Source organism: Microcaecilia unicolor, chromosome 1 (assembly GCF_901765095.1).
Source record: "Microcaecilia unicolor chromosome 1, aMicUni1.1, whole genome shotgun sequence".
NCBI classification, from domain to species: Eukaryota; Metazoa; Chordata; class Amphibia; order Gymnophiona; family Siphonopidae; genus Microcaecilia; species Microcaecilia unicolor.
In genome coordinates this window covers 46,816,206-46,838,383 of record NC_044031.1, presented here as the reverse complement: position 1 = coordinate 46,838,383, position 22,178 = coordinate 46,816,206, and the positions used below count along the sequence as shown (strand labels likewise).

General features: G+C 43.1%; 1 protein-coding gene across 1 annotated transcript in view; it reads left to right on the top strand.

The window, feature by feature from the left end:
- CCDC12 (coiled-coil domain containing 12) overlaps window positions 1-22,178 on the top strand; it is a 105,046-nt gene that overhangs the window by 23,058 nt on the left and 59,810 nt on the right. The window contains exon 2 of the mRNA XM_030196863.1: window positions 19,025-19,089. Within this exon, the coding sequence (XP_030052723.1) occupies window positions 19,025-19,089 (65 nt within the window). The remainder of the gene's footprint in view (window positions 1-19,024; window positions 19,090-22,178) is intronic.

Here is a 22,178-nt window from a genome sequence, read left to right as displayed (position 1 = left end):
GCCTTCTCCTGTTTGGTGAGGAGTTGGAGAAAATTGTGAAAGGCCTGGGGGATGCCAAACCCCAGCACTTACCCGAGGATAGGCCGCGGCCTTCTTCCAAGGGTCAGGCGGTTCCCTCCTCTTACAGACCTCGCTTCTGTGAAGCTAGAAGGTACTACCCGGGGCGTACTGCTGGGTTCACTTCGCGTGCCCGTTTTCAGCAGAGGAACTCCTTTCACTTGGACAAATGTTCCGTAGCAGCAGGCTCAAGACCTGGAGTTCAAGGACGACCCTCTCAATGATGATGCGCCGGCCCCCTCCTCGGTTCCTGTGATAGGAGGACGACTTTCCCTCTTTCTCGAGGAGTGGGCCAAGATTACCTCAGATCAGTGGGTCTTGGACCTGATCAGAGAAAGCTACGGAATAGAATTCAATGCCCCGATAAGAGACGTGTTTGTGGAGTCCCAATGCGGTTCTGCCGCCAAACAGGCAGCGGTAGAGGAGACCTTGCAAGGCTTGATTCACATAGGGGCGGTTTCCCCCGTGCCTCGCACCGAGTGCGGCTCTGGCCGTTACTCCATTTACTTCGTGGTGGAGTCTCTGAACGTACAGCATTTTCACATGGAAACCCTGCGCTCCGTCATAGCGGCGGTACAGCCAGGAGAGTTTCTCACGTGTCTGGACCTGAAAGAAGCTTACTTGCAGATACCAATTTAGCCCCCGCACCAGAGGTTTCTGTGTTTTGCAGTGATGGGAAAACATTTCCAGTTTCTGGCCTTGCCTTTTGGCCTTGCCACAGTTCCCCGAACCTTTTCCAAGGTAATGGTGGTGGTAGTAGCTGCTTTTCTTAGGCGAGAGGGTATCCAGGTTCACCCGTACCTAGACGACTGGCTCATCAAGAGCAGACTCTGCAGAAGAGAGTCATCAGGTTACAGCCAGAGTGGTCTCAGTACTGCAATCTCTGGGCTGGGTCGTCAATATAGCCAAAAGTCACCTGACCCCCCTCTCAATCTCTAGAATATTTGGGGGTCCGGTTCGACACAGCCTTGGAGATGGTCTTCCTACCCGAGCAGAGGCAGTGCAAGCTTCAGAACCAGGTCCGCCTGCTCCTGAGGATGCCTCGCCCGTGAGCTTGGGACATAGTCCAGCTGTTGGGGTCGATGACGGCCACTTTGGTGCCTTGGGCGAGAGTGCACCTGAGACCTCTGCAGTGCTCCCTGCTTCAACGGTGGTCTCCAATATCTCAGGATTATCAATGCAGACTCACATGGCTCCCTGCGGCCTGGCTCAGTATGGAGTGGTGGCTCTCAGACAGCATGCTGCGGAGAGGAATGCCGCTAGCGCTCCCCGATTGGTGCCTGGTGGTAACAGATGCCAGCCTGAAGGGCTGGGGTGCACATTGCCGGGGAAGGCATGCCCAGGGTCTTTGGACACCCGAGGAGTGGTCCATCAATCGCTTGGAGTTGAAAGCGATTTTCCAGGCGCTTCTGGCCTTTCAATTGACCCTGGAAGGATTGGCTGTCAGAGTTCTGTCGGACAACACGACAGCAGTAGCCTACATAAATCACCAAGGAGGCACTCAGTGCATAGCACTAGCAGTGCAGGCTGCGCAGATTTGCCACTGGGCCGAGCTTCATCTGCAGTTTCTGTCAGCAGCTCATATTGCAGGTCAGAGCAACGTGCAAGCCGATTATCTGAGCAGGAATCAAATCGACCCAGCGGAGTGGGAACTTGCAGACGAAGTATTCCTGCAGATATGTCCCAAATGGGGAAAGCACATAATTGATCTTATGGCGTCAAGTACAAATGCCAAAGTCCCGTACTTCTACAGCAGACGGAGAGATCCTCGCTCGTCAGGGTTGGATGCCTTGGCTCAACCCTGACCTCAGGGCCTCCTGTATGTGTTCCCTCCATGGCCCTTGATAGGGCGAGTACTCCTGCGGATTCGGCTACATCAAGGAGAGGTGGTTCTCATTGCCCCGGATTGGCCCAGGAGGCCGTGGTATGCGGACCTCCAGCAGATGCTGCCGTTACCTCTGGTACCGAACCTGTTGTCACAGGGCCCGGTGACCATGGAGGACACCTGCCGCTTTGGTCTTACGGCATGGCTATTGAGAGGGCGCAATTGAGAGACAAGGGATATTCCAGTAAAGTCATTTCCACTCTCCTGCAGGCCCGCAAGCGTTCCACTTCCATGGCTTATGCCAGGATTTGGCGCCAATTTGAGGCTTCGTGTGCTTCTAAAGCGATCACACCCGTGCAGGCTTCTGTTTCGCCGATATTTGACTTTTTGCAGGATGGTTTACAAAAAGGCTTGGCCTATAATTCCCTGCGTGTTCAAGTTGCAGCCTTAGCATGTTTTCGAGGGAAGGTCGCTGGCCTCTCTCTGGCTGCTTGCCCGGATGTGACACGGTTTCTTAGAGGGGTGCTTCGGCTCCGTCCTCCCGTGCAGGCCCCATGTCCGTCCTGGAACCTGGGGTTAGTTTTAAAGGCCCTTCACTGTTCGCCCTTCGAGCCGCTTAGGCGAGCTTCGGAGAAGGATGTGACCTTAAAGATGGTCTTTTTGGTGGCCATGACATCGGCGAGATGGGTATCTGAGCTCCAGGCACTGTCCTGTCGAGACCCATTTCTGCAATTCCCAGAGTCCGGAGTAATGGTACGTACGGTGCCTTCCTTCATGCCTAAGGTGGTTTCAGCGTTTCACCTAAACCAGCCTATTTTCCTGTCCTCCTTTTCTAAAGAGGAGTTTCCAGAAGCCTATGGGCAGTTGCACCTTCTGGATGTGCGAAGGGCTCTGTTGCAATATCTGCGCATGTCAAATGCCTTCAGGACCTCTGACCAACTTTTTGTTCTTTTGTCAGGTCCGCGCAGAGTGTCTCCAGCGTCTAAGGCCACTATAGCCCATTGGCTCAAAGAAGCTATCTTTTCAGCATATCTGCTATCTGGCCGGCCTCCGCCTGAAGCCTTTAAGGCACATTCCACAAGAGCGATTTCCTCTTCTTGGACTGAAACTGGAGCACTCTCTCTTCAAGAGATATATAGTGCAGCTACTTGGGCTTTGAAGCTCTCTTTTGCCCGACATTACAGGCTGGATGTGGCTGCCAGGAGAGACGCGCATTTTGGAGCACAAGTGCTGGTGCGTGGTGTGGCTTGTTCCCACCCTATCTAGGGATTGCTTTGATACATCCCACTCGTAATGGATTCATCTGCTTGATGACAAGAAAGGGAAAATTAGGTTCTTACCTTGGTAATTTTCTTTCCTTTAGTCATAGCAGATGAATCCATGAGCCCTCCCTCAGTGGTTCATTATGTGATTCATGTTACTTTTATGTTCAGTTTTTCCTGTAGATATGTTCCCTCATTGGGAGAAGTTGGAAAACAGTCTTCAGGATTTCTGTTCAGTTACAGGAGGATGAGTTCATTCCTTCCTTTGAATTATAGCACCAGTTTGGGACGTTCATCCGCTGTGAGGAAAGTTCATGTTATTATGCTTTGTGGTGTAACACTGCTCTGGAAGCTTCAAATACTGAAGAGGCAGATGGAGCTAGCTGGCCATGAGGCACTATGGTTTTTCAGTGCTCACTATCTCCCCCTGCTGGTTGATGGACACAACCCAATCGTATTGGATTCATCTGCTATGACTAAAGGAAAGAAAATTACCAAGGTAAGAACCTAATTTTCCCTTTACACATGCCTGTGTTGCTTGCAGAATTTCCTGCTTGTGATAGCAATTTAACAGGTGTAATATCACCACTCGAGGCCTCACTTCCTCAGCTCTGTTGGGGCCTACCTGATGTGCTCTTTCAATGCGAAGCAGTACGGGTCAGCTCGGCTCTGCAGCTGTAGAGAAATCAAAAGCCAGTTTTCCAGGAAACTTATCAGATCTGCATCTTTGACCGATTCGGGTAGTCCCATGAGTCTAAGATTTATTTATTTGTAGCATTTGTATCCCACATTTTCCCACCAATTTGCAGGCTCAATGTGGCTTACATTTGCTGTAATGGCGGTTGCCATTTCTGGGTAACAGAATTACAAATGGTATTGCGTTAAGGTGTATACATACAAGGTAACATACATGGAACAGGTCATGGTATATATATATATATATATATATATATATATATATATATATATATATATATACACCATGTGCATACATACATGGTAAAGAAGAAGAATACATTATGGTATTGCATGAAGGTTCCTGAATAATAAATTGGATTGTAACATACATTAGGTCATCGACTATAGAGATCATATTCGACTTAAGGATTAAAGTATTAGTGGTTGTTCATAATCGCAAATAAGTTAATCAGTCAAGTGATGGGATTTCGGTTTTGTCTAGAACGTGTTAAGTCTTATTATCTAGTGTTTAAGATGGATGTTTGTGGTATGCCTTTTTGAACAGATCAGTTTTCTGTAGTCTTCGGAAGATAGTTGGGTCTTGCGTTGTTTTTATGGCTTTCGGTAGTGCGTTCCATAGCTGTGTGCAAATGTATGAGAAACTGGTCATGTATGTGGATTTATATTTTAGTCCTTTACAGTTAGGGTAGTATAGATTGAGGAATGTGCGTGCTGATCTTTTTGCGTTAAAAAGGGTAGGTGAGAGCGGTGATCCTTGTGGTACTCCGCATTCAGGTTTCCATGGTGTTGATGTTTCTGAGTTTGAAATCACTTGATAAGTTCTTGCTGTTAAGAAGCCTTTAAACCATCTTAGTATGTTTCCTCCAATTTCCGAAGTAGTCTAGGATGTTCGAGAGTATTTGGTGGCTGACCATGTCGAACACGCTGGACATATCAAATTGTAGGAGCAGCACATTGTTTCCAGTTGCAATTAGTTGTTTAAATTTGGTTATGAGAGTGGTTAACACTGTTTCAGTGCTATGGTTGGATTGGAATCCTGACTGTGATTCATGTAGTATTGTGAATTTGTTAAAGTAGTTGGTTAGTTGTTTGGTTACCATACTTTCCATTAGTTTTACTATTAGGGGGATGGATGCTACTGGTCGATAGTTGGTTGTGTCATTTAATTTTTTTCTTTGTCTTTGGGTATGGGTGTAAGTAGTATTTGAATATCTTTATTATTATCATCCAAAACCACAATTACACAAAAGAAATGAAGCAGTATATAAGATTGTTATGCCTCGAATGGTTTTCGAGGTCATCAATCTTTTCTTCCAACGAGGCCACCCTTTTGGTAAGAGCTTGGTCTGATGACTCCAGTTTCCGCACAGAGGATTCTAATGGAGCCACCTGCTGTTGGCAGTATTAAAATCTCACCTTAGATCATCTAGCCATTCTGAAACCATGTCCAGCTTGTTTGAGATGTTTTGCAAGCGCTTTTCTAATGTGGTTTCCACAGCTGCCTTTACCTCGCTTAACAATTTCCAAGACCCAAGTGGAACTTATTGAAGGCGTGGACAGGCTAGGTGGATCCACCATCTTGTAGTATGGAGCATTCCTCCTCTTTCTGCACTCCATTAGACACCATTCAGTGGGATTTTCTAACAGCAAATGCTTGGTATAGTGCAGCACTTTCCAACCCTTTAGATGAGGTATGATGATACTGGTTAAATTCACAGTTGGCGGGGTTTGGAAAGTCAGACCCGGAAGCTCAAATGCTCAGCATCTCTCTCCTAGCATGGTGACACTTGACTCCCATAGTAATACTTTTATGTTTGAATATCTTTATTATCATCCAAAACCACAAGTACACAAAAGAAATGAAGCAGTATATAAACCGTGCAGCAAAAGCACACAATAACAAGATCCCAACAGCAACCCCTGACCCTCCTCTCCTCCCCACCCAACATTACAGGTATAATTACAACTTTGTCATTTAAGATGGTGGAGTAGATTAATGCAGTCAAGGTGTCCATGAGTGTTGTCCAGAGTTTAAGAAACTTCCACCAGGCCAGCCACCCTTTTGAGTCAACTTTCCATCCACAATAGTTCATGCATATGACATCTCCATTATGCCAAGGTCGGGGATTTCGGATGAATCCATTGCAAAGTATGCAGTGTTTTGCTATGAGAAAGTTCTTATGGAAAAAAAGTCCCATCAAGTGGAACCCAGCAGTGGGATAGCTGATACATTTATCCAGGAGACTGGCCTTCAGGCTGGGAACCCACTGACATTGAAACATTCCTGCCAGATGTGTCCATAATGCCTGCATATACGGACACCAGTCTGTTGGCAGGAAATGATACGCTCTCCGTAGTTCCTCATAGGGTTCCCATAGTAATACTTTTAAAACAAATAGGAGAAAATATATGTTTTCATGCAATGGATAGTTAAGCTCTGGAACTTGTTGCCAAAGGATGTAGAAAATGTAGTAAAAGCAGTTAATGTAGTTGGGTTTAAAAAAGGTTTGGACAAATTCCTTGAGGGAAAGTTCATAAACCATTATTAAGGTAGACCTGGGGAAAACTACTGCTAATCCTTGGGATTAAGTAACATGGACTCTTGCTAGTTTTTGGGACTTTGCCAGGTAGCTGAGACCAGGACTAGTCGCTGTTGGAAACAGGATACTGAGCTAAATGAGCCTTTGGTCTGACCCAATGAGACAAATCTTCTATTATCTGCAGAATATGTTTCGCTCCCAACTACAAGCACTGGGTCAGCTGAAGGAAAATGGAATCCTGGGAAGATCAGGTGGTTTTAATCTATTAGGATAAGCCTTGATGATAATTTAAAGGGAAGATGCTATTCTAAGGAATTCAGCTTTGAAAATCGCAAGCCTTGACTATAAAAACAGATGTACACAACTTCAGTCTTGGAGGGCCACAGACATCTGCTGTTTTCTGAGTGAACAAAGCATGCAACCATTCCTCTCTCCGGAGCATGGGTTATGGTTTTTGGTGGGGGGAAGAGGGGTTGGTGGTTGGGAGGTGTGGATAGTGGAGGGCAGACTTATACGGTCTGTGCCAGAGCCGGTGATGGGAGACGGGACTGGTGGTTGGGAGGCGGGGAATACTGCTGGACAGACTTATACGGTCTGTGCCCTGAAAAAGACAGGTACAAATCAAGGTAAGGTATACACATATGAGTTTATCTTGGGCAGACTGGATGGACCGTATAGGTCTTTTTCTGCCGTCATCTACTATGTTACTATGTATCCTGGACTCCAGACCTGTTTGTGGCCTTCAAAGAACAGAGTTATTCACCCTAGCGTGAAAGATACTTGTCTTTCCTTTCCCTGAGAAGATTACAAAATGTTTTTGTTGTTGCCTCTCTTCCTAGCAAATACATGTGTGTGATAATGTTTCTTTTCGTTACCCTGGACATCAAGTTATGGATTGTGTAGTTTTGTTCTTAGCCAAGCTTTTCTAAAAGCTCTTGGATCAGGAAAGATTTGCTATTATGAATGATTGCTCAGGACAAAGATTTGTTTAACTTTGCTGTTGCTCAAATATATATAATTTCTTTTTTTGGCAGTGTTTCATTGCCTTGAAATGTGTTTAAAATATGTTTGTATATACATTTTGGAGGTTTGGGAAGGAAGTGACTATGCAGTAGAAAGTGATACGAAGTGACTGGTATATTTAGTGCATTTCCTGGAGAAACGGTAATAGCGGATGATTAGTTGTGCAGGGATGCTTGCTTTAAACAGATAAGCAGTAGTGACTGAAGGCTGCTTGGATTGTATGAAATGACTTGATAAACCAGAGAGGTGATAAGTACAGTGATGTGGAAATGTCTGCTCCCTCCAGATTTTCCCCTAGTGTTGCTGAATGGCTTCTGATCGTTAAACAAAATGTAATACAGTATTATACAAACGGAACCTGAGTAAATATTTAACATGGATAACTTTGTTCCTCAAATAAGTGTAATAATTTTAAAACTCTATCACCCATGTGAAAAGTAACTGCATCCTTTGTTAATCAATCAATTGATCAAATTATATTCAACTGATTTGAACATAACAAGGCTTGATTGCAGCCAGTCCTGTTGAATCTAAACTTCATTATATATAGAACCTTACCATGAGAGTGAAGTAGTCACCACAAAGGTTTCTGTAAGAATGCTATGCTACAATCAAAGGAAATTCCAGAAGCGATGAGAAAAAAGTTGTTGAAATATCAGCCTGGAAAGGGATACAAATAGCTCTGGGACCACCGAACTACAGTGAAAGCCATTATCTCTAAATGAAGAAGACTTGGAACAGTGGTGAATCTTTCCAGGAGTGGTCATCCTGCCAAAATTACTCCAAGGGCACGGTTACAATTCATCTGGGAAGTCACAAAACATCCTAGAAGAACTTCCAAAGAACTGCAGGCCTCTCTAGACTTAGTAAAGGTCAGTGTTCATGACTCCACCATAAGAAACAGACTGGGAAAACATGGGATTCATGGGAGAGTATCAATGTGGAATCAGCTGCTATCCAAGAGTAACGTCAGTGCTCATCGCTCGTTTGCAAAAAACACACCTGGAAGATCCTCAAGCCTTTTGGGATAATGTTCAGTCACGTCATGTCTGGTGTAAAGCAAATACAGCACTCCACAGTAAAAGCATCATACTAACAGTCAAACATGGTGGTGGTAATGTGATGGCAGGTGTTGGGATGCTTTGTTGCCTCAAGACCTGGAAAACATTTGCCATTATTGAAGGAACCATGAATTCTGCGCATATCAGAAAATTCTTAAGCAGAATGTCTGATCATCTGTCTGTGAGCTGGAGCTGAAGCTGAAACATAAACTGAGTTATGCAGCAAGACAATGATCCAAAACACGAAAGCAAGTCTTCATCTGAAATGACTGAGGAGAAACAAAATTCAAGTTTCATACATGAAAACCTACAAATACGTTTGAATGAAAACATTTCTGTAAACAAGAGTGGGCTGAGATTCCTCGACAGTGATGTGAAAGACATATCAAATTATAGGAAGAAATTGGTTCTAATTATTTCTGCTAAAAGTGATGCAAGATTAGCGGGCAGTTTCTTTTTCACATGAATGAATTGGGTGTTAGATAACTTTGTTCCTTAAATAAATTAAATAATAATTTAAAAACTGTTGTTTACTCAGGTTCCCTTTGTCTAATACAGTATTACAGTTTGTTTCAAGACCAGAAATCATTCAATGTAGCATATACAATAATAGGGGAAATTAGGACTAGGGGTGGGGGGACACTTTCACATCACCGTATAAATTCAGATTAGGCTAAATTCAGATTCAGAAAGACCACGCACACCCTATTTAGTCTAACCACTCCTAATGTATTACCACAGTGTCTACCTGATCTTTGGCTTTCTCCTCATTCCCTTGCATCTAAGGATCTTCTAAGTTAGAAGTGTCACATGTGTCCTTCCCAAATGTTGTAATGTTCCGATGGCTAGGCAAGTTTGCAGGAGTAGCCTAGTGGTTAGTGCAGTGGACTTTGATCTGATTCCTACTGCAACTCTTTGAGACTCAGGGCAAGTCGCTTAACCCTCCATTTGCCCCAGGTAAAAATAAGTACCTGTATATACTATGTAAATTGCCTTGAATGTAGTTGCAAAAAAAAAAAACACCACAGAGAGGCGGCATATCAAGTCTCACCCCCCCCCCCCCCCCCCAACTTTACTAACTTGGCCAAAACATGGTCATCATGTCACAGACCATCCCTCACCCCAACAAATATTGTCTGTAATGAATTACACTGGTTTTGGGCCTAATTGCAATGGCAACAACTTGTGAAGAAGTGCAGGCTGGGAACTGAGATAAGATGCACTCACTCTTACTTCCTGCCTCCTATACCAAAGTAAAGGGGGAGAAGGGATGGAATTGCCTCATAGTCTTTGTGTTGGAAATGAATTTATCTAAATTTAAGATTAAAAGTGGGTCTCAGGTTAGTCTAGTGCTCTCAGTGACAGTGGCAGTGGAGAGCACTGCATTGCCATGTAGAAGGTTCCGTTTGATCCTTGGGGATTCAGCAGAGGTAGTGTTCATAGTTCCATTTTCATTTGTCTTTTTGCCTCCCCCATCGAAGGGGCGTTTGAGATATGTGTTATAGTCATTACTTAAAACAGGACTTTGGGAGCCTAGGCATTCAAGTGGCAGATGAAAATGTAATGTGGACAAGTGCAAAGTGAAGAACGTAAGAAAGAACAACCCAGATTATAGGTACATATGCTAGGTTCCATATTAGGAATTACCAGTCAGGAAAAGGATAAGTACATAATAAGTACATAAGCACTGCCACGCTGAGAAAAGACCAAAGGTCCATCAAGCCCAGCACTCTGTCTCCGACAGCGGCCAATCCAGGCCCCAAGAACCTGGCAAAAACCCAGAATTTAATAACGATCAATGGACTTTTCCTTCAGGAATCTGTCCAGACCCCCTTTAAACTCAGCAAGGCCAGCTGCCGTCACTACCTTCTCCGGCAATGAGTTCCAGAGTCTAACCACACGCTGAGTAAAGAAAACCTTTCTCCAATTTGTTTTAAACCTACCACATTCTAATTTCATCTTGTGTCCCCTAGTTCTATTATTGTTAGAAAGCGTAAACAAACGCTTCACATCTGTCCGCTCTACCCCACTCATTATTTTGTAGACCTCTATCATATCACCCCTCAGCCGCCTTTTCTCCAGGCTAAAGAGTCCTAGCCGTCTAACCTCTCCTCATAAGGTAGTCGTCCCATCCCTTTTATCATTTTCATTGCCCTTCTCTGCACCTTCTCCAATTCCTTTATATAAAGTAAGTATTATTGTGGAAAATACATTGAAATCCTCTGCCCAGCATGCAGTGGCAGCCAAAAAGTAAATAGAATGTTAGGAATTATTAGGAAAGGAATGGAGAATATCATAATATTTCTGTCACTCTATGGCAGGGGTTCTCTACCCAGTCAGATTTTCAGAATACCCACAATAAAATATGAGAGAGATTTGCATACAGTGAAGGTACAGCATTTAAATTTATCTCACGCTTAGTCATTGTGGTATCCTGAAAATCTAAGTATGTCCCGAAGACTGGATTGAGAACCACTGCTGTATGGTGAGACTACACCTTGCGTTTAGTGTGCAATTCTGCGTCTTGGAAAAAATATAGTGGAATGTGAAAAGGTACATAGAAGGGTAACCAAAATGATAGAGGATGGAACAACTCAGATTACTATGTGATGAGATTACTATGTGATGAAAAGTTAAAGCGGTCAGGGTTCTTCAGAAGAGCTGACTGAGGGGAAAGTATGACGGAGGTCAAGAAAATCATGAGTTAGGTGAAATGGTTAAACATGAATCTGTTGTTCTTTCATAAACTACTGTACAAAGACTAGGGATCACACCTTGAAATTATTAAGTACTACATTTAAAACAAGCATGAGAAAATATTTTTCCACTCAAAGCATAGTTAAGCTCTAGAATTTGTTGCTGGTAAAAGCAGTTAACATATCTGGGTTTAAAAAAAGATTTTGGACATGTTCCTGGAGAAAAAGTCCATAAACTGTTAAGGAGACTTGGGAAAAGCCACCGCTTATCCTTGAGGGTAAGTGCATGGATTCTTGTTACTTTTTGGGATCCTGCAAGGCCCTTGTGACTTGGATTGTCCACTGCTTGAAACAGGATACTTGGCTAGATGGAGCTTTTGGTCTAATCTGGAAACTTTTAATGTTTTTATGTTCTCTTCCCCTCATCCTCAGCATAGCTAACATGGTCATTAGCTTTGCTAGAACTTTGCAATCTTGGGGCCATATTGTATTTTAGGAAATAATCCTTCAGTGTATCCTTCTCCAAAGACAGCTATGCAGTGATGCTGCCCACATGGTAGATTAATACGTTCTTAGGGGTAGAAACTATTTAAAATGAGTTGTTTCCACCATTGTAAATTTTACACCGATAAATTCATATCCTCATTTTCTTGAGAGATGATTTTACCTGGATAAGGTAGTAGGGTGAGGAGGAGAGAACATCATGGAGGTGGGTGGGGTGGGGGGTTTACTCTTTAGTGAATGAAATGGGATGGGTGGGTATGGAGATGGATCAGCAATAGGAGTAAATGTTGAATATGTTTTGGCTGTGGTGAGCATATCCTCGAGAGAGTTTTTAAACGCTGATGTTTACCAAGTACATCTGGCCACAGTGAGATGTGGGGCTATAATGTGAATTGCCTATGGTCATTCGTATTCATTGGCAAAGCCAGGATTAAAACTAAGATACAGAAAAGTAATGGAAGTACTAGAGGATTTTGCCCATTTTGTATCTGTAGGAAAAAAAAACTAAGTACATCTGGCCTAAAGTGATTTGCTCCAGATCCCACATAGGTAGTGACAGAGCACGGACTGAACCTCAGGAATTTGTAACCTTCCAGATGTCTAATCTCTGGATTATGCCTCCTCCCTATTGGTTTACAGGTAACAAAACAAGTCAACTTGTCTAGACTGAGGGCACACAGCTCTTGTTGGGGCAGGTAGCCCTAACAATTACATGCGATGATTCTGAATTTTATGCCTGGTTAATCAGGTACAGCTTGGTACGTAAAAGATTTATGTGTCCCTTTAAGTGCAGGGTAGGAGCTGGCCTTGCACGCACAAACATATTTCTGAGCCATGGAAACTCTGTGGTGACATTTGCTTTATGATAAGATTCTGGGACTGCAGTTTGCTGGCCTCCAACTGTGTCACGAGAACCAGTCTGCCAGAGTAAGAAAGCATTTGATTGCTTTAAGCTGCCAATTTGGATTTAGTTGTAGTTAGTTATGTATACAATATGTAAACCGCATTGAGCCTGCCATGAGTGGGAAAACGCGGGGGTACAAATGTAATAAAAATAAATAAATATCACTTTTTAGGATACTTTTAATACAAATAGTGTACAAGTGGTTTACACTTTTAAGTTCTGTACTGCATTTTTGATCTCGCTACCTCATTTCTGTTTTTTAAAAGTAAATGCCACTCTGAAATTCCTTGTTTCAGGCCAAAGAACTTTAGTTGATGCTACAGTGATCTGTATGGTATATCGTAAACATACTAGACAGCTCATGTGCTTTTCAACTTTCTTCAGCAGAACACGTGCTACTTATTGGCCTTTCTGTCGAATGAAAATAATTTTGCCATACTGTGTTGAATCTTTAGCTAAGAAGGTTGCAAGTGAAGGAAGTAGATGAAATTTCAGGGTTGCACCATCTTAATTATCCCATTGTCAATACAAGCCCCATGTAAGGCAACCAGGTGATATTTTAAAGCTTCTGAAGCATGGCAATTGAGACATCCTACACATGAGGAGATAAGCTTTATGCTATGCCCTTTTTAAGCCCAAATCTCTGGGGTACCCAATTTAGGTGAATGTGAGAGCTGGTGTAGCTTAAGCTGTTTTATAATTATAGCTTAGTCCTTCATTCTCCATTTGGGTCAGGCTATCTAAAGGATCTGGGATGTCTGGGCTGCCATCTTCCCCTGGCTCCGGTTCTCCATCTACTGCAGCTCCTAAATTCAGAAAGCAACACAGTTTCTCTAACTGCCACTGATGGCAGGGTTTAGGCAGTTTGGGGTTTCAGTATACAAGTCAGAGTCCTCCAGCGGGGAAGATCTCAGGCAAAGACTTCTCCTTCTTTGGACCAGCAGCCAGCTGGAAAATCCCGGCCCAGAACTACTGGGTAAGGTAACAGCTACTTCCAACTGAGCTTGCCCTATGGGTGTTTTAAAGGATACTTGAGCTGTACTGCCTCTGTTTACCATGTACGCATGCCACGTCACAGTCCGCTTGTAATTCAGCTGCAGGCTGGTGAGTATTTCCGGAATCCATGGTGCCTGATATGGGCATCTTTCCAACTCAACTTGTAACACACAGTTCCGGCTGTTGGGATGGAAGGCCTCCACAACATCGCAACAATCGGTGGTTACTATATTCACATCCATAGCATCTTCAGCTGGATCCTGGCAGTCCCTGGCTATGAGGCCTGTTCCCCCACACCTGAAACAGGTGGGGGAGTCCCGCAATCAGGCTAAAGGTGCGTGGTCCCATCGTTCTAATCCTTGCCTTGGAGACACTGGGCTGGAGGGTGGTTTCCGATTTCTCGGGGGTTGTCCAGTCCCGCCTTTTCTCTTTTTCTCCCAGCACTCCTAGCCCGTTTCTTCTTCTTATAGAGTTTGGACTCGGGTTGTGCTTGGTATAAAAGCTTTGGCTGCCTCTAAAGTGCTCTCTGGGATCAAATATAGGGTGCCGCTTTACCTACTGTTTCATAAGTGAGGGTAATCTTTCAAGGAACTACTCCAGGAGGATAACTTTTATGGTCTCCAGGCCCGTCTTTCCTTCTGGCCACTTCTTTGAGTCTGTAGAAGAAACTCCGGGGTTTTCTTTAACTTGCAGAGACTCCTTCTGGAAATGCTGCGGTAGGCCTCGAGTTCAGCTTGCTCTTCCACATAGGTGGCTGTCCCACAAGAATGGACATCTTGAAATGCTGTTTGGCTGCTGCCGGTCAGTAAATTCCCTAGATAAGGTGTCCATGATGCTTCTGGCTAACCAGCAAGGTGGGCGGTTCTTTCAAAGTTGGTCAGTAAATAGTTCAGGCCATCCTCCAGTATCATCTTTGGCAACACCAGGACTGGAGTGTGTAACCTGGAAGATTGCAAAGCCTATGTCACTTGGCTCAGGGAACTCTGCTGAGCTTCCTGAGATCTCTGCTGGTGCTGCCATTGCTTCTATACTACTTGTTGCAGCTATTGCTGGCCCTTCACTAAGGCTTGGAGTAGCCTTTCCATGTTTTTGCTGTAGCGTTAGCGCCCAGAAAGAAGCAGTGCACAAGTAAGCAAAAATAAAACCTGCCTGTACGGCACTAGCTTTACCCCCCTCCCCCAAATAGAGCAGGGCTAACCCTTTTTGCCCAGTATTGTGGCGTGGTATCTATAACAGCCCCAGAGGTCAAGAGTCCCAGCTTTCTCTGGCAGGATATCCACCAAATCCCACCACTTCCACAACATGTGATACTGTGAGTGAGGGTTGAGGGTAGGCCTCCAAATGACACAGCTAGCCAAAGTTGTGGAAATTAAATTAACACTTTATTCACTAAACCTGAGGCCTGTTGCATCACAGAGTCAGGAACAAAATGGTAGTCTCTTTAATTCAGAGGGAAAAGTCTTGAATTTTATTTATTTATTTATTGCATTTGTACCCCACATTTTCCCATCTATTTGCAGGCTCAGTGTGGCTTACATAGTACCGTCAAGGTGTTTGCCCAGTCGGTTGATAACAGATACAAGGTTGTATAGTGATCATATGAGTTATAAGTGGAAGGTCGCAAGGGATGAAGATTGCGTGTTGTCCAGTACGATTATAGTCATGCTGTGTTGCTGGGTGAAGAGGTTTACGTGGGGTCATTGGGGTAGGCCGTTTTGAAGAGGTTGGTTTTTAGTGATTTCCTGAAGTTCAGGTGGTCGTGCATTGTTTTCACAGCTTTTGGGAGGCCTTTCCATTGTTTTGCGCTTATGTAGTAGAAGCCGGATGCGTAAGTTGTTTTGTATTTCAGTCCTTTGCAATTTGGGTAGTGTAGGTTTAGGTAGGATCTTGACGATTTGACTTTGTTTCTTATTGGCTGATCTATAAGGTCTGTCATGTATCCTGAGACTACGCCGTATATGATTTTGTGGACTAAGGTGCAGATTTTGAAGGTGATCCGTTCTTTGATTGGGAGCCAGTGCAACTTTTCTCGAAGAGGTTTGGCACTTTCGAAGTGTGTTCTGTCAAGTTGTATAAGCCATGCTTTCGGCATATCAAACCCAGGAGGTACAAAAACATTAGAGAACTGTATAAAAGGGAGTCAACGTACTGATCACCTTCAGCTCCTTCTCCTGGTTAGTGGTAATTCTTTGATACTGAATACCCAAGCAGTGTGCTAACCAGCAGAAAAAAAAAAAAGTAGTGGTAATAGACACTGTACAAGTTATTTGCAAGAGCTTGTATGCCAACACAGCCGCCAAAATTTTTATATCTTGGTTAAGCAATGAAATTGGTCGGTAAGAACCTACCAGCTCTGCGTCTTTACCCAGTTTTGATAACACTGTGATGTACACATGGTTCAAGGATGTTCCCACATTTTGTGAACTTCGCACCTCCTCACACATCACTACAAATGGCTGTACAATTTGATCCAGCTCCATCTCTGACCGTCTTCAAATCTAAGCTAAAAGCCCACCTTTTTGATTCTGCTTTTAACTCCTAACCCTTGTTCACTTGTTCAGAACCCTTATTTTATCCTCCTCACTTTAATATTCCCTTATCTCTTGTTTGTCCTGTTTGTCTGTCCTAATTAGATTGTAAGCTCTGTCAAGCAGGGTCTGTCTCTATGTTCAAGTGTACAGCGCTGCGTACGTCTAGTAGCGCTATAGAAATAAGTAGTAGTAGTCTTTGGGTTCTGGAATCTTGCTACTCATTGGGATTCCGGAATCTTGCTGCTGTTCGTCCTTATCCCTTATTTGTCCTGTTTGTCTGTCCTAATTAGATTGTAAGCTCTGTCAAGCAGGGACTGTCTTTTCATGTTCAAGTGTACAGCGCTGCATACGTACGTCTAGTAGTGCTATAGAAATGATAAGTAGTAGTAAATATTTTGCTGTAGCCCAGAATAGTGCTACTCTCTTCATTGTTTGCACAACAGTGCATATTTTTATCCCTTGTGTGTAGACCTACAAAACAAGTCTGCTAGAGCTAATTGAGAAAGCTAATGTGAATTTCCAAGAATGTGTTTACTGCTCACTGTGCTCCTGCAGAGAACCTAAATTGTACAGTGCCTCTGACTATATACCTCCTATCCATGGCAAAAAGTCAGATTTTGTCAGGTTGACTCGTGTTATGCCGTGTGAGAAACTATCAATTTTACATGGGCACAGGCACTCCTCTCATTTTGAAGAAACGTGTGATCTTTATTCCTGATGTATATCAGACTGATAACAGCAGTAGTTGTGATGGACTCCTGATGCAGGCCTTTGTGCCAAAACACAGTTGTGTCGAGCCCATGTTATGATAGTCAGATTATGTATAAATGTATGTGACTTTTACATCTTGGACTCTTCATGTTTTTGGACCTCACTTTTTTGTTGTTGCTGCATTTACCCTTGAGGCTTCTGCTTCACCTTTTTTTTTTTTTTTTTTAAATTCAGATTTACTGGAGGATGAGGCGATCTTTTATTGTAGAAATAGTCCAGTTTCAAGAAATGGAACATCTCTATTTTAACTAGGTACTGAAAAACGGTCCCTGTATTCCTCCTCTTTCATCTGTCTGAAAGTGTCAAGAAGGCTGGTGTTGAAGTGACTTCCAGAACCATGTTAATTTCAGTGGTCCTTTGCTTTATTCCCAGGGTAATTGTGAATGAAGATTCAGTTCTGTTTTGAGCTCAAAGCCAAAACAAGTGGTGGGTTTGGGGGGGGGGGGGGGGGGGGAGAGACAGAGGGAGATCACTGGTCAATGAGTGGGTGGGTAACACTGCATGAGTAACATCTGCTTTCCTGACTCCCTTCCCAGCTCCTGTTGCTTACAAATTTCTGTTGATCGACACCATTCAGCTTTTCTACAGCTATGCCCATTGTCTTTTTGGAGTTTGAGAGCTCATTTAAAGAGAATGCACCCATTCTAGCTGTACAGGAGCTTTCCAAGACATTCTGTGCACTTTTCTAGATTTCATGCACATGGTCGATGACATCTTTTCTGCTTTACATGGGAAAGGGATGACTTTTTCTTTGTTGTTTTTGTCTGCTAATATGGATGCGTTGAATACCAGTGCAGAGTTGATCAGTAAGAGAAAATGCATTCTAATTCTAAAACGCAGACTGAAGTAGGTTTTTCCAGCCAGCTGAGCACTTATTTAATTTAATTTCATGTGGCTGTTCATTCCCCCCCTTTTTTTTTTCTCCACTCAGCAACAGATTCACAGATTCTCTCACAGACCCAGGTCCTGGAGGGAAGAGATTCACTCTCTCAGCACTACTACCAGCAGAAATAGAGGCCTCTCTGTCCCTTCTCCCTCCCACGGCAGAGTTCAAACACATTGGGGGCAATTCTGTAAAGTGGCATCTACAGATAGGCGCCACTTATGTGCATCAGAAGGCAACATAAGGTGGCAGCAGTGACGTACCAAGGGGGGGGGGGGGGTGCCGCGCGCGCTGTTGGCCGAGTCCGCTCATTCCCTCCCTCTGCGCGGAACAGGTTACTTCCCGTTCCGGGGCAGAGGGAGCAGCAGGGAACGAGCGGACTCGGAGCCAACAGGCACGCGGCACCCTCCCCCCCAGCAGGTAAAAATGCACCCGGGGGGGGGGGGGGGTAATTTCGCCGAGTGGGGGGGCGCTGCATCTGGGGGGGGGGGGGGCGCATCAGCGATCCGCCCCGGGTGTCAGCCAGCCTAGGAACGCCACTGGGTGGCAGTTGGGTACCTGTGTGCACTAGACACTATTCTGCATGGGGGCATGTGTGGAGGCAAAGCCTAGGTGGGCCATTAGCATGTCTTTCAGTTACACATATGTTATATGTTATAGAATACATACATGTCATGTGCTGTAGCTGTATGTTTGAGATGTTCCTCTAGTCATTTTTATTGCTTTTAATATGAAACATCTGTTATTGAAAAACATTCTTTTATTCGTACTGATGCTTTATTAAACTGATTTCTGATGTCTTGGATGACTTTCTATCAACAAATGAGAAAGATAATGGTGGCTCTAACAAATCAAATGAGACAAAATATTGAAGAGTCCAGTACTTTTGCAAGATATATATTGTTTATTATTTAAACGAGGAAAAGACCTCAATACACCCTACGCTTATCTGAATTTTAGCGTCTTTGACTGGGGTTGTAGTGTTCATTATCGGTCTGTCAACCTCATTCAATATGAAAGTTTATTTTCCATGAAAAATCAAGAGGAATAAGTGATAAGAAAACAAGAAACTTATGTTTTAAACTATAAGGATTACAATAAAAATGAATTTTAGAAAAAAATTACAAAATAAATACCATGAGGTTGACAGACCGATGATGAACACTACAACCCCAGTCAAAGACGCTAAAATTCAGATAAGCGTTCGGGTGTATTGGGTGTATTCTCTGATAATGTGTTAATGTTACTAGCTGATAACTTCACTTTTTGCAGAATAAGACTGATGGAGAGCCAGAGAATAAGAAGGTTTTAGAAGATGAAGAGGAGATAAAACACAGGTAATTAGTCTGTCTTTTGTTTTTAAAATTCATGTAATCATTGTCTTTCCAAGTTAAATTGCTGAAAAGTGTCAGCTCCAGAGAAATTCATTCTGTAAATTCCTGATAGTGGTTACCTATGGTTAAAAAGAGCTTATCTAGAGACATTTCTAGGCAAAGAAAACTGCTGGTGGATATTTGATCCTGTGCACTTTTTGTGACAAAAAAAATATTGGTATTCAGAATGGCAAGAGAGAACTGTTTGAAACAGTTTTTTTTTTTTCTTACAGTGCATCAGGGACACTTGGGTCCCTCTGATGCTAGTGTTGATGATTTATATACTCCAGCAGGTAAACACCAGAGGACACTTCTCTGTATCAGTCAGAGCAGGTTAGTTGTTTTTGCTTTTCTCCTGCTCTGTAGACATACTTGGCCTCTCAATTGAATTAGCCATTCAGAATTTTACATTCTGCCATATATACTATCTAGTTAAGTCTTCACACCCTTGTATATTTTTCAGATTCTGCTGTTTAAAAAGTACAATTCAAAATCAATTAAAATTGGGGTTGTTTTTAGTCATCTACACAACATACTAGGATTAAGAAAACAAGAAGGCAACAGTTCTATTAGATCCAATGTGGAACAGAAGGAAGAAGCAGGCCTTTTGAAGATAAACAGTCCTTTATTGGTTGGTCAAAGCTGCTTTGTTTTTTTTCAAAAGGCCTGCTTCTTTCTTCTGTTATACTAGTGTTTCCCAAGTCCAGTCCTGGAGTACCCCTTGGCAGTAAGGTTTTCAGGATATCCACAATGAATATGCATGAAAGAGATTTGCATATAATGGAGGCAGCACATGCAAATCAAGTCATGCATATTCATTGTGGATATCCTGAAAACCTGACTGGCATGGGGTACTCCAGGACTGGGCTTGGGAAACACTGTGTTACACAACTTACTATACATGTTTTTCCATTATCTTTTATTATCTTTGTTGTCTTAGATGATACGTGTACGATTATTTTTTTACTATGACATTGTTTAATGATATTATACTGAACTGTAGCGTACCCATGTTATTGTGTAAGCCCAATTGAGCCTGCAACAAGTGGGAAAATGTGTTAAATAAATAAATACATGTTCAAAATGAAAGAACAATAATAAAAATGTTCCAAAAGTAATTAAGTCTTCAGTCTCCTTGACTGAGTTCTTGATGGAAGCTCCTTTTGCAGCAGTAGCATCCATGGGTTGTTGAAGAGTGGTGTCTACCGACTATGCACAGTGGAGTGGTGCAGTTTTTGCCCAGTCTAATTCGCAGAATAGCTCAAGCTTTTTAAGTTGGCTAGAGTTTGTCTGTGGATTGCAGTCTTCAAGTCAGGGCTTTTGATTGGACTGCTCGCGGACATTTCACTTTTTTCTTGCTGAGCCATTCCACTATTGCTTTAGCCTTACGCTTAAGATCATTGAGCCTACTGAAAAGGTGAATCTTCTCCCCAGTCCCAATCTTTGGTAGACTGGAAAAGGTCTTCTTCCAGAATCTATCTATATTTGCAGCATCCCCCCTTCCCTCAATCTTCAGAAGTCCCCCTGTCTCCGTCCTGCAAATCATCCCCACAATTTAATGCTGCCACCGCCGTGTTATATTGTAGGGAGGATATTAGCAGGGTAATGTGCTGTGTTGGTTTTTATGCCACACCTGTTGCTTTATTCTTCATCCAGGTGTATTCAAGGTTGGTTCTATTTAACTCAAGGTGCCTTGTTGAGTCAATATTTGGAAGTGGAGCTAATTTGGGTTTGCTATAACAGAGTGTGAAAACTTAAAGCAATTAAGACTGCTTGATTTCTTGATTGTATGGAGTTTAAAATTATTTTTGAATATTTTTATACTTGTTCTTTTATTTTGTAAGTGAAATAAAGACCTACTTGAATGCATATTTTTTTAAACTGCAGAATTTGAAAAATGTTCAAGGGTGTGAAGACTTCTACGATGTATTTCTTGACTTTGCACTGCAGCTCCTTGTGACCCTGGGCAAGTCACTTAACCCTCCATTGCCTATGGTACAAATAAGTACCTGAATATACTATGTAAACCGCTTTGAATGTAGTTGCAAAAACCACAGAAAGGCGGTATATCAAGTCCCATTTCCCTTTCCCTAATGAAGGGGCTGACACATGAGAGTTAAGAAAGCTGAAGAGGTGAATAATGAGTGAGGTGCTATTGAATTCCCAGTCTTGGTTATCTAATACATTGAACCAGTTGCTGAGAATCCCTACTTGCCAACACGTCATGGAGTGTAACACTGGGACATGAAATGATGGGCTGTGTTGTATGGGTACGTGGCCTAACTGCTCCTCCTCCTGTTAGACCAGGGCACTGCTAGAGTGAGTGGATCTCTGAATGAAGTGCATAGAAAGGTATTGACCAGAGTGTGTCAGACTTGAATTCGTATGCCCTTCCTACCTTTTGTATCAGTCATTACTATTTTTCTGTTCCCTTACAAAAATTGTAAAGTGATTGCTTTTCCCATATGTGGCCTCCCTAGGCTATTATTACAAAGCATAAACTACTCAGCTGGCCCTGTCTGTCAGACTGAAAAGATAAATTTAATTAGCTGTTGTGTCTGGCACCTTGCAAATATAGTAATAACTAAAAGTTCTCTTGGAAGTACAGGTACTCGGGCCACAATCTTTGTGTGAGTGGATTGTTGGTGGTAGGGTACTTATCTGGGAAGGTGAAAAGGAAACTTGGAAGTATTCTCAGTGGAGGAGGGTAGTTAGTGAGGTCCCGCAGGGGTCTGTGCTGGGTCCGTTGCTCTTTAATGTATTTATAAATGACCTAGAGATGGGAATAACTAGTGAGGTATATTAAATTCGCCGATGACACAAATTATTCAGGGTCTCAAGTCGCAGGAGGAATGTGAACGATTACAGGAGGACCTTGCGAGACTGGGAGATTGGGCGTGCAAGTGGCCGATGAAGTTCATGTTGACAAGTGCAAAGTGAATGCATGTGGGTAAGAGGAACCTGAATTATAGCTACGTCTTGCAAGGTTCCGCGTTAGGAGTTACGGATCAAGAAAGGGATCTGGGTGTCGTCGTCGATGATACGCTGAAACC